General features: G+C 51.9%; 8 protein-coding genes across 8 annotated transcripts; 4 read left to right on the plus strand and 4 right to left on the minus strand.

Moving 5' to 3' along the window:
* Positions 1-379: 379 nt before the first annotated feature.
* On the plus strand, positions 380-2098 carry UHO2_00105 (uncharacterized protein; the record flags this gene model as incomplete). Its single annotated transcript, XM_041556725.1, has 1 exon — positions 380-2098. One exon carries the CDS (start codon positions 380-382, stop codon positions 2096-2098), a length of 1719 nt encoding a protein of 572 aa, XP_041412659.1.
* Positions 2099-2139: 41 nt separating this feature from the next.
* Positions 2140-2679, minus strand: UHO2_00106 (uncharacterized protein; the record flags this gene model as incomplete). Its single annotated transcript, XM_041556726.1, has 1 exon — positions 2140-2679. One exon carries the CDS (start codon positions 2677-2679, stop codon positions 2140-2142), a length of 540 nt encoding a protein of 179 aa, XP_041412660.1.
* A 260-nt stretch (positions 2680-2939) lies between these two features.
* Positions 2940-4796, minus strand: UHO2_00107 (uncharacterized protein; the record flags this gene model as incomplete). The annotated part of the gene is made up of 1 exon (XM_041556727.1): positions 2940-4796. One exon carries the CDS (start codon positions 4794-4796, stop codon positions 2940-2942), a length of 1857 nt encoding a protein of 618 aa, XP_041412661.1.
* Positions 4797-5045: 249 nt separating this feature from the next.
* UHO2_00108 (putative CPS1 - Gly-X carboxypeptidase YSCS precursor) lies at positions 5046-6869 on the plus strand (the record flags this gene model as incomplete). Its single annotated transcript, XM_041556728.1, has 1 exon — positions 5046-6869. One exon carries the CDS (start codon positions 5046-5048, stop codon positions 6867-6869), a length of 1824 nt encoding a protein of 607 aa, XP_041412662.1.
* Positions 6870-6957: 88 nt separating this feature from the next.
* On the minus strand, positions 6958-8262 carry UHO2_00109 (uncharacterized protein; the record flags this gene model as incomplete). Its single annotated transcript, XM_041556729.1, has 1 exon — positions 6958-8262. One exon carries the CDS (start codon positions 8260-8262, stop codon positions 6958-6960), a length of 1305 nt encoding a protein of 434 aa, XP_041412663.1.
* A 524-nt stretch (positions 8263-8786) lies between these two features.
* On the plus strand, positions 8787-10552 carry UHO2_00110 (uncharacterized protein; the record flags this gene model as incomplete). The annotated part of the gene is made up of 4 exons (XM_041556730.1): positions 8787-9617; positions 9681-9992; positions 10044-10359; positions 10422-10552. 4 exons carry the CDS (start codon positions 8787-8789, stop codon positions 10550-10552), a joined length of 1590 nt encoding a protein of 529 aa, XP_041412664.1.
* An 863-nt stretch (positions 10553-11415) lies between these two features.
* UHO2_00111 (uncharacterized protein) lies at positions 11416-12798 on the plus strand (the record flags this gene model as incomplete). Its single annotated transcript, XM_041556731.1, has 1 exon — positions 11416-12798. One exon carries the CDS (start codon positions 11416-11418, stop codon positions 12796-12798), a length of 1383 nt encoding a protein of 460 aa, XP_041412665.1.
* Positions 12799-13108: 310 nt separating this feature from the next.
* Positions 13109-14164, minus strand: UHO2_00112 (putative HMT1 - hnRNP arginine N-methyltransferase; the record flags this gene model as incomplete). Its single annotated transcript, XM_041556732.1, has 1 exon — positions 13109-14164. The coding sequence occupies one exon, from the start codon at positions 14162-14164 to the stop codon at positions 13109-13111; it is 1056 nt and encodes a 351-aa protein (XP_041412666.1).
* Positions 14165-14442: the final 278 nt, after the last annotated feature.

Genomic DNA, 14442 nt, shown 5'->3' on the forward strand with positions numbered 1-14442 from the left:
TCAAATCTCGAGCGAAAGTATGAAATGGTGGTGAGGATGAGGAAGCACGGATGGAAGTGGTGGACGCATAGATAGCACAAGGGGCAGAAATTGTAAGCGAGGCTCAAGGAACGTGAGGGCTTGGCATGTCAGACGCCGATCCGCCTGCCGCTTTCGGAGCGTTTTCTATAAAAAGCAACAAAACGCAAATGATTGCCATCGCGCATTCACCGCCCATATGTCGAATTTGTGAATTATTGCGGTCTAACAATCTTTTTTTCTTTATTTATTAATTTTTGTGCCTGGCGATTGGACCCTGGATTGCATTCTTCTTGACCGCTTGTCCTTTCCGTTCGCAACAACCACACTCCCTCTGCTTCTCCTCTCAGGTGGGGCCAGGATGCTTCACAGCACCGAAGCACAAAGCAGAGAGATCGACCATGAAAAGATTGCATCTCTAGCGATCTCGACCTACCTCAACAAACTACCTCCCCGTGGCGCCAAACCGGGAACCAAATCCAACGGACATCTCGAATGGACTGTTCTCGCCGCCTTTATCCTTTCCTTCCCGTCTCCGACGTCTCCCTCTGGACGAGACTATGCGCTTATATCGCTAGCAACTGGACTCAAGTGTCTACCTTACACCTCGCTACCGCCCAATGGAGATGTGCTACATGATCAACACGCAGAAGTTCTCGCACGAAGAGGCGCTCGCCTTTGGCTTCTGAATCGGCTGCACAGCGAGGTCAACACGGGAGAAGAAGGGGGGCCGAAGCTGTTCGAGAAGGTTGAGGACGGAGAGAGGAGGAAGCTAAGCCAGGAAGTGCAAGTGCACCTGTACGTGTCGACGCTACCATGCGGAGACGCAAGTAACAAGTTGCTCGAGTTTCAGCGTGCCGCTCAGGATCAAGTTGCTGGCAAGGATGGTGCACTTACGCTTGCTGAGCTGCTTGAACTCCACACCACCGATTCCGGCTTATGTCGGAATGCTGAAACAGGAGGAACAGGAGGAGAGGGGAGCGTCGTCCGAGGCCGAGCATCATCCTCCCACCCTTCGTCGTCCTCCAACAGCGTCACCGGATCACTCCGCACCAAGCCCGGCCGCCCAGATTCACCGCCAAGCATTGCCATGTCTTGCAGCGACAAAATCGCCCTATGGAACGCATCCGAAATAGGCATCCAAGGCAGCCTCCTTTCAGCCCTCCTCACACCAATATACATTAACTCCATCACCATCTCCGACCATCCTACACGGCACATCTTTCCCTCCTTTCCCCTCGACCCATCAGGTTCAGAGACGGAAGAGAAGCAAAGAGCAGCCCTCAGAAGAGTATTGGCGAAAGACTGCAAACGAGCCCTCAACCGAGCCCGAACGCAGCAAGAAGGTCAGGAAATGGAAGCAGGCTGGTCACATCAACCCTTTGCAGACAGTCGAGAATCCAAGCTTGAACAAGCTTGGTCTGCTTTCTCCTCAGACATCACCACCGCTCAACAAGGACCGAAAGATAAGACGGAGGCGTTCAAAGCGAATCATGATCCAAGCAGCTGCCCGAACTCAGTCCTTCACATTGCTTCACCGACTTTTGAGGGTGGGAAGACGGAGAATCTGGTATCGGGCACAAAGATGGGTGCACCCACAAAACGGGCAAAAGCAAAAGAAGGAGGCCTGGGCGAGCCATTGAAGTCAGCAGCTAGGTCGGTGGTGTGCAAGTTGAACTATTATCAATCTGTTGTGACGTTGTATAGCTCAATAAGCGGAAAAGATCTTGATCAGGCGAAGGGAGAAATGCTATACTGCGATGCGAAAGCAGGTTTGCTTGGAGGTGGGACTAAGGCGCACAGAAAGAGAAAGGATGAGCTACTGGGTTCGAGGGAAGATGCGCAGAAAGTGGTGGAGAGGTTTCTGAGTCGGGCGAGGGATGCGACAGCTATAAGAGGCGGGCAACGCCGGGAGGAAGAGAAAAATTCGATGGTGAATGCTGGCAAAGTCGATGAAGAGCTGGAAGAGGAAGAAGCAGATGGCCAGAGGGGTCCTGTTGCGACTTTCAATGGCTGGCTGAGGACTCCAGCCTCATTTGCTCGATTTGATTTGCATGGCCGAACTACATCTGTACAATAGCCAAGATTGGGATGTTTGTCCACGTATAGCACAGGTCACTGCTACGAAGTGACCGCCTGATTGTTGCTGTTGCTATGATCGTCATCGCTGGCTTGACCACCTGCTTGCAGCTGGAGCAGCTCCTGCTGTCCTTCTTCATCGAGAATTGCCCGATCTAGATGAAAAAGTACAGGGTAGAATACCCGCTTGCCCAGAGGTACCGTCAAAGGGGAAGTGACGACATTCACTGCATCTCGTGGGAGGAAAGCTGTCCAAAATGCTACCTTGCCATCCTTTGTTCTCTGATACGGTAGCCAAGGCTGTGTCATGACGAGTGAGAATACATCCGGATCGGCGCGAACCCCAACGTCGCCCCTCATCACGCCCCTCGCCGGCAGAAGCTGATGCAGCTTGGCGTTCTGTTCCTGCAGTGCAACTCGTTTTTCTGTCATGATCAACTGGCTAAGCGTCAGGCTTGCAGCTTGACTGTAGAAGTCTCGCATCGGATCGTGATTGAACTCGAAAAAATGCCTTGTAGCCACGATGCGGATCTCGGTCTCGACCCGTGCAGTGGCTCTCGGCGTATTTGCGGAACGAGGCATGTCTGCAGAATGATCGTGTCGAGCAGCATCCCATAGCCTTACTAGTTCGCACTTGCCAATCTGAACAACGAGGGAGTGAAGGTACAAAGCTGGCAAACACACCAGCCATTCGAGCGAGTCTGATCAAGTCGCGAGAATCGAGGGTGTGGCCCTGTCATGTCGCGCAGACCTGTCTTGTGATTAGAGTGTGACATCCGCGGGCTGTTGAGCTTCCGAGCCTTGTCGTGCGGACAGAACCAGAGTTTCGATTGCACTCAGGCTCATGGCCGTGTGACTTGCGAGGGGAGCACGGCTTTCAGTCGATCACTCGTCTGGCGAGGCAGCTCCCCTGTCCAATACCAGCCGCGATCGGCTTCACCGAGTGACTTGAAAGAGAGGTACGGCGCACTTGTGACGAGCGAAAAGACGTCTGGATCTGCCCAGCATCCCACCTCGTCGGCTTGTCCGTAAAGTCGCTTTGCTTCTGCTGAGCAGCTGTGACCATTCGAGCGGCTTGCTGTGGCTGTGGCTGTGGCTGTGGCTGTGGCTGTAGCTGTGGCTGTAGCTGTGGCTGTAGCTGTGGCTGTGGATGGCTCGTGCTGAGCTTGACAGTAAAAATCGAGAAAGACTTCTCTTCGATCGTGTCCTCCCCGTCTGGCAGTCACGACACGAATGTCTGGCACATCAGGCTCAGTTTGCGACGGTCGCCAAAGCTTGATGAGTGCCCTTTTGCCTTCTTCGACGAGACGCCAATACTTGTCTCTCTCGGCCGTGCGTAGTTCTTCTGGCGTCACGGCAGGCACTTGGCTAGACTCTTCGTCGAGACTGTCGACTGGATCGATACCATCCTCCTCCTCTGGCAATCCCAAAGGGGAGGCAGCTGCCGTATCTGGATGGTTTGCTGCCACTGGAGGTATCTGCATCGCATCCTTGAAGTCATGCAGATTCGAGCGTTTTGCTCTGACGTCAGCAACACTTGCTTTTCCTCTTCTCCCCGTTTCGCGAGCGTCAAGCATTGGCCAGGCCGGAGCGTTCCTTCCCACCCTGAAGAACGTAGCAGAGGGGTCATTCTCGCGTTCTTCTACCATCGGTGATGGTAACGGACCCAACGGACTAAGCTCGAGTAACAGCAATCCGAGTCGTGGTAGCCGAGATGAATGCGTCGCGAGATCATACAATGCTTCTTGCACTGCAAAACGTCTTGCTGGACCACGTGGAGCGCGAGGGGCAGGCTCGTGAGCCTGTTGCTGCACAGGAAGCTGCTCATACCCCTTCCATGCCTTCCTCCAACCTATGTACGCTCCGAACTCGACCAGCGCATCCGGCGGCAGCAGTGACAGGCGCAGGCACTCGAGTGTTTGACGTGGCGACAAGCCTGCTTCAATGCTCTTTGGCACATTGCCCTGTTCATCTGCGTTGATCGTCTTGCCGATCAGAAACGAGATCAATGTGGGCGGAGGTACTATTTTGATGAGGTGAAGATGTGTAAGCTTGGATAAGGGTGCCAAAGACTGCATCGTCGAGAATGGCGGTGCCGAGAAAGAGAGGTTCGAAAGCGTCAGTCGGCGAGGTCGACAGGTGGTTGCAGGATAGAGAAATTCAAGCAAAGCTGCACCTGCCTGGCGGTGTTCAAGCGAGACGAAATCAAGCTGACTTGCATGATTGAAGAGCGTCCGCAGGCTCTCAACGTAGTCCGCCTGGTCTGCCAACGTATCGCCGGGTTGAAGCAGTCCGTCGCCAGGCGGCAGGTGGAGCGAACGGATCCATGTGGCGCGTGCCGAGGCTTGACCATGGTCAGGACTGTACAGCTTCTTGGCGTCTGCAAAGATGGTGCTAGCTAGAGAGTTGAGCGACTTGAGTGTCCCAAGAAGCGGCCTTCGGTAGAGAGCTCGACTTGCGATCTGGTGGAGTAATGTGCATGAGGATGCGGCCGAGAGTAGGTCGCTACTTGTCGATGATGGCAGTGCAGGGGCATAGTCAAGGTCAGCGCCTGACGGGTGCGGTAGTGTCGAATCGTTGGGATCTATTGGCGTTACGAGCCAGTCGATTATGTGAGCAAACACCTCTGCCGGCAGTGCAGGTGTCATGTTCTTGATGGCTTTGTCGATTTCTGCAGCCAGCTGATCGCCATCTTGCATCCTTTCAAAGCCTCTCAAGCTTCTTTCGCCGACAAAGCGAGGAATGGAGGCGGTCGCGGAACCCAAAGCAATTGCGAGTCTGGAGGTCTTGATGGTCGTGGTGCAGAAGCAAAGCTGTGCAAACCGACTTGCCGAGAATCCGCGGAGCCTTTCACACTTTTCAACCGTGCACGCGACCACACGCATTGCATAGCCGTTTTCTCTTATCTTGCCTTTCCACCTTCACTTTCATCGACAACATTCGCAAAGATGGGTCGACATGAAGAGACGAAGCATGCCTTACCGACCGCTCTCAGCCAAACAGCACATCATCCTCGTCACAAGTGGTGGCTGAGATGGCTGCAGTACTGCACCTTTGGTCTTATCTGCTTCATGTTCTTCCACAGAGCAGTCGAATGGCCCAAGCAGACGATCTCTCACGACAACGAAGCATGTCCACAAGTTCCCGCTTTCGAGCTTCCAAAATCCAATGTATCGCTCTTAGACGGCTCTAACAACGATTTCGAGCTGCCATCCAGCTCCGAACTGGCTCAACTCCTCTCCGGCGCGGTGCAAGTTGACACCACCGTGGGCGATGACTGGCCCAGTGTCGCTCAAGACCCAGCTCGATGGGAAAAGGTCTTTGCTCCCTTCCACGACTATATACGCTCCTCCTTTCCGCGAATTCATGCCGATGACTCGCCCATCAAGCTAGAAAGAGTTAACGAATGGGGTCTCGTGTACACCTTCCCTGGCTCCAACGAGTCACTTGCCCCGCTCGTGCTGATGGCCCATCAAGACGTCGTCCCTGTCGAGCCCGAGACCATCCCATTCTGGACACACCCACCGTTCTCAGGCTTCATCGACAATGACCTTGGCCTGGTCTGGGGCAGAGGTGCAGGCGACTGCAAAGCATCCCTCATCTCTATCCTTGCTACACTCGAGAGCCTTCTCAAGTCTAACTTTACACCTGAGCGAACGGTTGTATGCTCATTCGGTTTTGACGAAGAGAGTGCAGGTACGCAAGGAGGCATCGAGCTTGCCAAGTTCCTTCATGAGAGATACGGCGACGATGGAGTAGCGATGATTGTCGACGAGGGCGGTCAGATCGATTTGAACCTGGGCATTCCTGTTGCTGCCCCCGCAGTTGCTGAGAAGGGCTACCTCGATGCCCGAATCACTGTCTACACTCCTGGTGGCCATTCTTCAGCGCCTCAACCTCATACCTCTATCGGCCTGCTCGCCCAGCTCATTACTGCCATTGAAGCGAAGCCCTTCACTCCCGCCATCCAACTCTTCGGCAAATCCCCACAAGAAGTAAACCCAGCTCTCCAGTATCTTCAATGCACACGAGATGCACCCAAAGCAGATCATGAACTTAGTATCGCGCTCAAAAAGCTCGCTCATCTCGAGCGCAAGGTCAGTTCTCGTTGCAAATGGGCAGAGCGAAAGCTACAGAAGCAAGCCCAAAAGGTCCTTAAATTTATGTCCCGAGAACAACGGTTCGGTTTTCAAACAACCCAAGCAGTCGACCTTGTCTCCGGCGGCGTCAAGATCAATGCTCTACCCGAACAAGCCTCTACCGTGGTGAACCACAGGATTGACGTGACGTTGAATACTGATGATGTGAGGAAACACATGCATCGTACTATCTCCCCTGTTGCACGCAAGCTCGGGCTAGAGGTGGAGGGCAATGGAACACCTCAGTGGTCATTCATCTCTTCTTCAACGAAAGGAAAGAAAGGCAGAGTGGTACTCTCGGACGCATTCAACTCAGCACTAGAGCCAGCACCATTCACACCACTCGGCAGCGCCAAACCCTGGGTCCTATTGCAGGGAGTCATGCGAGCTGTGTGGAAAGACATCCTGATTGCCCCCGACGTAATGGGTGGAAACACAGACACAAAGAGCTATTGGAAGCTTACGAAGCATATCTTCCGTTTCAGTCCTGGTTCGGATTTGCCGTTCCCGATCAAAGGAGAGGAGGAGAACATTCACACAGTCGACGAGAGGACGACAATTCATGGGTTGGTAAAGGCTACTGAGTTTTACAAGCTTCTCATTCAAGCTGTCGGGTCTCAGCACAATCTGTAGTCACACGTTTCGCGCACATCAGTACTGCAATATTGCCACGATTGCAATGCATAAATGATCTCCAAAGTAAGATGGGAGTGTGTAGTATCTAGTCACCGAGTCGTTGACCACTCCCACCCCAACTATGACCCGTACTAACATCCTCCTCCACCTCATCATCGCTATCTTTCGCCTTCGCCTTCGCCTTTTCCGTTCCCCATCTTTGCTCCGCCACAGCTCCTCCGCTTGAGCTATGATCCTCTTCCCCCTCACCTTGCTTCCTCGCACCTTTTTCATTGAGCTGACCGAAAGTGAACATATTCGACTGTGCTCCACCAGCGGCTGTCTTTCTCAAGTTCGCACTTGGTGAAGCACGGCTTGCTGCTGCTGATGAACGAGCGTTCAAGCTGGTGCTACCTGCTGTGTTTGATCCTGCTGGTTTTGAGGGGACTTTTTCAGCAGCGTTTCGTCCTACAATAGATGAAGATTGAGAAGCGCGAAGACGACGCTCAGCTGCTGCTAGCATTTCTTCTCTGTTTGGACCTGCGGTGCGGGAAGAGCTGGACGAGGAGCTGCGGTTGAATGGGTTGAGCGTGGACAAGGTAGATCGCGCTCCTGCGCCAAGAGCGGATGCGATGCTTGTTGGGCGAGGTGAAGCACTACTGGCGTTTCGGTCAGAGAGTCGATGACCACGGTCACGAGCAGCGTTCCAGACTGTGCCTCCTGCGAAGCGGCGTGCGTTGCGGTCTCCCATGTTGTGTCCTGCCAGTGCTGGGTCTACCGAGTCCGTAAGCAGAGATTGCAGAAAGCCTGGGGTGGGGATGTAGCTCCTCCCCTGAGCTCTGCCTCTTCTTTGCGCTGGCAGAAGCTGATCGAAAAGCCAGTAAGCATAGCCAGCCAACAAGCCGGTTCCACTCTGAACCGCCAATGCAGGCCCTCCCTGGAGTAGATCTATTCCGATATACACATATGGCAACCACCTACTCGGACAGTTGACCATCCCAAAGAATGAGACGCTACTACTTGGATTCGCCCTCGCCCATACATACACTAGCGCGTTCAGCATGGGACCAAACAGCACCGCCGATCCGAGGGGATAGTTGGCAGCATGAATCACGGTTCCCATAACCAGCAAAGCCCAAGTGTAGTCTGCTGTACGACGACCAAAATGGTTCAATTCCAGATCTTGACTGTTACGGAAGAGCAAGAAGAGATCGAAGAGGAGCTTGAGACCGCTGCCGGCGAAGAAGAAGCAGGAGAAGAGTCGGTGGATATGGAATTTGGAAATGACCCAAGGCCAGAATAGGACAAACCGGGTGGGTGTAGTGATGGCCAGAACGCATGGTAGGGTGACGGCCCCGGTGGCACCGAGCAGGAAGCGTGTCACGGGCGGGATCTTGCGTATTTCGTCCATCTTAATCCTGCGGTAAGGGAGTGAAGGATTGAGGATGATGGTGTGAAAAGAACAGAGGGTTACGAGCGCTCAGAAGACTGAGCTTTCTGAGGGTGCGCAACGTCGACGTGGCCCAGTTGAAGATGCACCGACATCGCCAACGCGTGATGTATTAAATAGTAGCTCACAGGATCGGGGAATCGGGAAGGCATCAGGCGATGAGGAGGACAAGCAGAATGCGAAGCTAGTGGGAGCTAACACAGCCTATGCATGAGGATTGACGCCATGGTATGCAGGGGACATGTTGATATGACAACACTTATGAGAGATGATACGTGGCACATGGGCATGACTCGACATAGGGAGCGCAGTCAGGTGCCGAGAATATGTATATATGCCCTTAGCTTAGTCATCACCACCTTACGAAAATTTAAGCCTTTTCACATAGAGCATCAGACTAAAGGAGTGCCTGACCGTGGTCTCCTAGTGGTGTAGCTAATTTCAACTGGCTCCCAACGTGGGGCTCGAACCCACGACATTCAAATATGGCGGGAGATAACGACCGCCAAGCCAGCATGGGTGAAGCAGCCAAGAGGACAAGAAAAGGTAAAATGCCACAACGAGTACAAATTGACGAAGAGGTCACTGACGGTAACGAAACCGAGTATTTTGACAATGAGGATGAAGGAGGATCAGAATCGGACGACGATGATGACCGATACGATTACCGCACCTTGGCCAAAATCTTGGAGACGGTTCCCAAGCTCATGTCACGCAACTACTATAGTTGGAGCACACTCATCAAGGCCAACCTCCGAGTAGTCCCTCATGCCACACGACACTTAGAGGGCACGTACGATAGAAACCACCCGAAATGGAACAGAACTTTTGACAACGCCCTAGTGGGTGTCCTACGAAGCACCTTAGACACCGAAGGAGAGTACAACGTCCTTTACCTCCTACTCGACATCAGCAAGAACCACCTGACCTGCCATCAAGCTTGGAAGAAGATCGAAAAGAGTCTTACCAGCGAGGCAGCTAGAACCTCGCGATGGATAGCATTACTTGCCGAGCTCAATGAGACAAAGATGTTTCATGCTGATGCCCGTAAACTAATCAAAGAGATCAGGGTCATACAGACGGAAACTAGCCTCCTAGGTGCCCCATTTAGTAATGATGCACTATATTCCGCGCTCCAGAGGTGCACGATTCGACACCCGGTCTACACAGAAATATTTGCGCCAGTAGCACCCATCCAAGCAATAAGGGGAGTGCTGGCCATCGCAGCCGTACGGGACTGGGAGGTCGATTCCATCGATGTCAAACAGGCTTACCTCAACTCAAGCCTGCGTCACGATGTCTACCTAAAGCCACCGGTAGGAACCAGGGTACCTCCAGGAAAGGTATTGAAACTCATAAAAGGGCTCTACGGTCTAAAGCAATCAGGTCGGGAATGGAACATCGAGCTGGATACCCACCTCCGAAGTATTGGCTTCCACTGCATGCCGAGCACCCCATGCCTTTACTCAAGGGGAGCGGGCGACCAACTCACAGTCATTACGGCATATGTGGATGACATGCTGATCGCATCGCCATGCAGAAGGGAGGTCGACCGTACCAAAGCCGAGATCATGGACAAGTGGGGAACAGAGGACAACGGACCTGTAGGAGAATTTCTAGGAATCAAAATCACTCGAGAGAGGAGACAAGGCAGGATCACACTCGATCTAAGTGCATACATTAAAAGCATGGTAAGTAAGTGGCTAGAAAGAACAAGTGAACGAACCTGGATACCAATGCAGAGTGTAGCAGGAATCGCTGGAGGAAACAAGTGTAACCCAGATCAGGCCAAACGATATCAAGAGCTAGTGGGGCAACTTTTATGGGTGTCCAACACAGTGAGGCCAGACATCTCGTTCGCAGTAGGAGCTTTGGCACGATATATGTCAGAACCGATCGACAGTGCTTGGAGTGCTGTGATACACTTGTTAAAGTACCTGAACCAGATGAGCGATTACCGCTTAAATTTAGGAGGAGCGCACAGGAGTCACGCAGACCAACCGGTGGTTACGTATACCAATGCAAATTGGGCTTCTGACCCTACAAATGGGCGTAGAAGTACGTCCGGAGCAATCACATATGTGTATGGATGTCCAGTTAGTTGGAAATCACATGTACAGAAGTGCGTGGCACTATCGGCAGTGGAAGCAGAACTGGTCGCAGCCTCCGAAGCAGCAAGAGAAGCACTCTTCTTCTCGTATTTACTCAGGGATCTAGGAGTATTCGGAGTCACGCCAACGCTGCGCACTGATAGCCAGGGGTGCATACAAGTCAGTAAAGATCCGGCCAAACACTGGAAACTCAAACACATCGATACCAGATACTACTTTGTTAGGGATCATGTGCAAGATGGTGACATATCAATCGAGTTCATCGGAATGGCCAACAATGTGGCTGACATACTCACGAAACCTCTCAAGGGACTCAACACAACAAGGATATCAAGAATGATAGGATTGGATATGCCGTTGAGGGGGGGAGTTGAAGATGCACCGACATCGCCAATGCGTGATGTATTAAATAGTAGCTCACAGGATCGGGGAATCGGGAAGGCATCAGGCGATGAGGAGGACAAGCAGAATGCGAAGCTAGTGGGAGCTAACACAGCCTATGCACGAGGATTGACGCCATGGTATGCAGGGGACATGTTGATATGACAACACTTATGAGAGATGATATGTGGCACATGGGCATGACTCAACATAGGGAGTGCAGTCAGGTGCCGAGAATATGTATATATGCCCTTAGCTTAGTCGTCACCACCTTACGAAAATTTAAGCCTTTTCACATAGAGCATCAGACTAAAGGAGTGCCTGACCGTGGTCTCCTAGTGGTGTAGCTAATTTCAACTGGCCCGAACACGTCTAGAAACCTCCACCGCCGGTCACGGCAGTATTTGACAGTGTTAGGGTAAGTAAGATAACAGAATAGAGAAAATTGGACCCTGTAAAAAGCGATGTCGTCTGGGAAAATTTTGGTGGAGAAAGGTGAACTTTTTGAAATTTTGGTGGCGCTCGCACTCTCTTCTTCCTAGAATGACTTGCAACTTGTTCGTCTTCCCACCATACATCAACCCCGACCCTGGACGAAATCGCATAGAACAAACAGGATACCATGACAAGATATACAAAGCTCGATGGAAGGCGGTCGCTCGCCAAGAAGACCGTTGATTCGGATAGCGAGCCCGAGATCAATTCCACACCGGTAGCTTCTCCCGCCAAAGTAGAGATGCAGCCTTCCGAACCTACCGAGTCTCCCTCAAAGGAGAGCAAGAAGAAGGATAAGAAGGAAAAGAAGGAAAAGAAGGAAAAGAAGGACAAGAAAGACAAGAAGGACAGGAAGAACAAGAGCGAGGAAACTGACTCCACAGAATCCACCACCGAAAAGGCAGATGCTGAGTCGACCGAACCCGTTGCATCCACTTCCGCCTCCGCCACTACCACCAATGAAGCCGAAGAGAAGGCCGCAGCCGATGCTGAAACACCAACAGTAGAAAAACTCCTCAAACGAGCCAAACTTCTCAAACTCAAAGCCAAAAAGGCCAAGAAGGAAGAAAGCAAGAAGAGGTTCCAAAAGATGACGCGCGATATTGAACGACAAGTCGAGCAGATGTTTGGATCGTTCGAATACGGACCCAAAGGTCAACTGATCCGTTTGGGTGCACCACAATCAGATACCATGTGGCAGTCTAGGCAGAAGGATGTTTGGTCGGCTCCCACCCACCCTCACTCCCATAATGGCTCCAGTATAGGCGGTGATGGAGGATGGGGCGCTCGCGGAGGCAACCCTACCAACACCTACAGGAACGGCCAGAGCAACGGTGATAGCTGGAACAACAAAACAGATGAAGAGAAAAGAATGGATCGCCGCGATGTGCGTCGAGAGGAACGAGCAGAACAACGTCAATCCAAACTGAAATGTTTCGCTTGTCGTGGAATGGGTCATTCCGCCAAAGACTGTCCAAACGCTCTCGATGCCCAATCCATCTCTCTGAAGAAGTCGGACGACACTTCAGGCGATAGACCCATGATCGGTCGTGATGCAGTGGGAATCTGCTTCCGCTGTGGATCTACGGAACACACACTCTCTAAGTGCCGCAAAGCTGCAATGAAGAACGACGAACTTCCTTACGCCACTTGTTTCATCTGTCATTCCAAAGGTCACCTTTCTTCAAAGTGCCCTCACAATGCAGGTAGGGGTGTGTACCCCGAAGGAGGAAGCTGTAAACTTTGCAGCTCCGTGGAGCACTTGGCGAAGGACTGTCCACTAGCGTTGAGGAACGAGGGCAAGAGCAAAAAGAATGATCCAGAGGCAAACAAGTTGGTCAACCAGGTTATTGTTGGATCGACAAAGGAGGAGAGAGGATTGGGTGGAGATGAGGATGATTTCCATAACTTTGCTAGGAAGAGAGCACAGGTTGAGATTGAGGGCAAATCGGCGTCGGGGGAGAAGAGTGCGAAGAAGCAGAAGAGTGGGGCCAAGGTTGTTTCTTTCTGAGCTCTGTTCATTTGGGCTGCAATAGACACCTTTGCTGAAGAGATTTATTCTGCTGTGCCAAGGATGTGCGAATGAGCGCCTCTAATGACTTGTGAGCAAGTTGAGACTTGATTCAAATACTTTCTAACGGCTGCATCGTCTTCCAAGCAGACACACCGGCATCTCGATACCTGGAATGATCTACATATTGCGCACCCTCTACAGGAGAAGAGAGGGGAACCTAGTTACAAAGAGAAATGATAAAAAGCCACAAAAAGCCTGCAATGTTGGTGGCTTGAACTGTGCTAAGTTAATGAAAGGGGAAGGTAGTTCAGGACATCTTGTACTCCATCCTCCCCTTTGTAGCTGTAGCGCCGTGCACCTCGTAGTCGATAGTAATGTCGAGATCCCTGTTGTTCCTCTCGTTAGGTCTGCAGACCAACTTGCCCGTGATAGAGTCGCCCTGGTTGACAGCCAGAACATCCTTTGTGTAGAAAACAGTCTGTTTCCAGTGGGTGTAACGCGAGTGAGGACCGGTGGAGAACTGTACTGGTTTGTGGCAGGCGTCGAAGGAGATATCGAACCAGCCGAGAAATGCGTGAACGTAGTCGTCCCTTGTTGCGTTGAGAGTGAATTCTGACTCGAACGACAACTCTTGCTTTGTCACAGTGAGAAGGTCGAGCTGCTTGATGGGGTAAGGGTCGCAAACGACGCTCTTGATGTCAACAGTGTCTACGAGAGGTTCACGGAGAGCAATGTCCTTGATGCAAGAGTAGTTGAAACCGTAGACGTCGTCCCAGAAACCAATCTTCTCATCCTTGTACTCTTGGTCTTCGATGGCGGAGATATACATGGTGGCTTTGTCAGGGAACATCATTCCTCCAGGAGCAAGGTACTTGTCTCTTGCCATGAGGACTGTGTCGAGCATGCTCTCGTAGAGCAAGAAGTAACCCATCCATTCGCTGATGATGATATCGACCTTGCCATCGGGTCCGAGACCGAGATCAACTTCTTCGAGCTTGCCCTTGACGAGATGGATAGTGTCCTTGAAACCGTTGACTTCAGTGATGATCTTGGCCTGGTCGATGATGTTGGACATGTCAACACCGATGACCTTTTTAGCGCCGGCTTTGGCAGCGAACATGCAAAGGATACCGGTACCACAGCCGACATCGAGGACAATCTTATCCTTAAAGAGATGAGGGTTGTTAATGATTGAGTTGCGGTAGGAGCGAGTTCGAACCTCATCCTTGAGCATCTCTTCGTGAATGCCGAAATGGGCGTACGAGTCGGCGTAGTAGTCGCGCGAGGTCATGTCGGCGGTCTGTGTGGAGCCGGAGCCGGAGGCGGCTGCAGCAGCAGCGCCGTTAGTAGAGGTGGAAGCCATCTTGATGACAAAGGGCCTGCTGTCGAGACGGGAGGAGAAGAGGAGGAGGAGGAATGATCAGGGGAAGAAGTGGAAAAGTAGTGAGGAGAAGGTTGTACCGGATAACGTTGCCCAGAAGAGTGACCGAAGCGCAGAGCACAGTAGAGCGCAGTATGCCATGGTCCCTCCACGCTTGCCTGAGAAGAAAATTCTGAAATTTCAAGCTGGATTTTTTTTTTTTCTTTTTTTTTTTTCTCCATTTTTCTGCTTTTTTAGCAACTAGTTGAGGAATTTTGTTT

This window comes from Ustilago hordei (genome assembly GCF_900519145.1).
Source record: "Ustilago hordei strain Uho2 genome assembly, contig: UHO2_contig_01, whole genome shotgun sequence".
NCBI classification, from domain to species: Eukaryota; Fungi; Basidiomycota; class Ustilaginomycetes; order Ustilaginales; family Ustilaginaceae; genus Ustilago; species Ustilago hordei.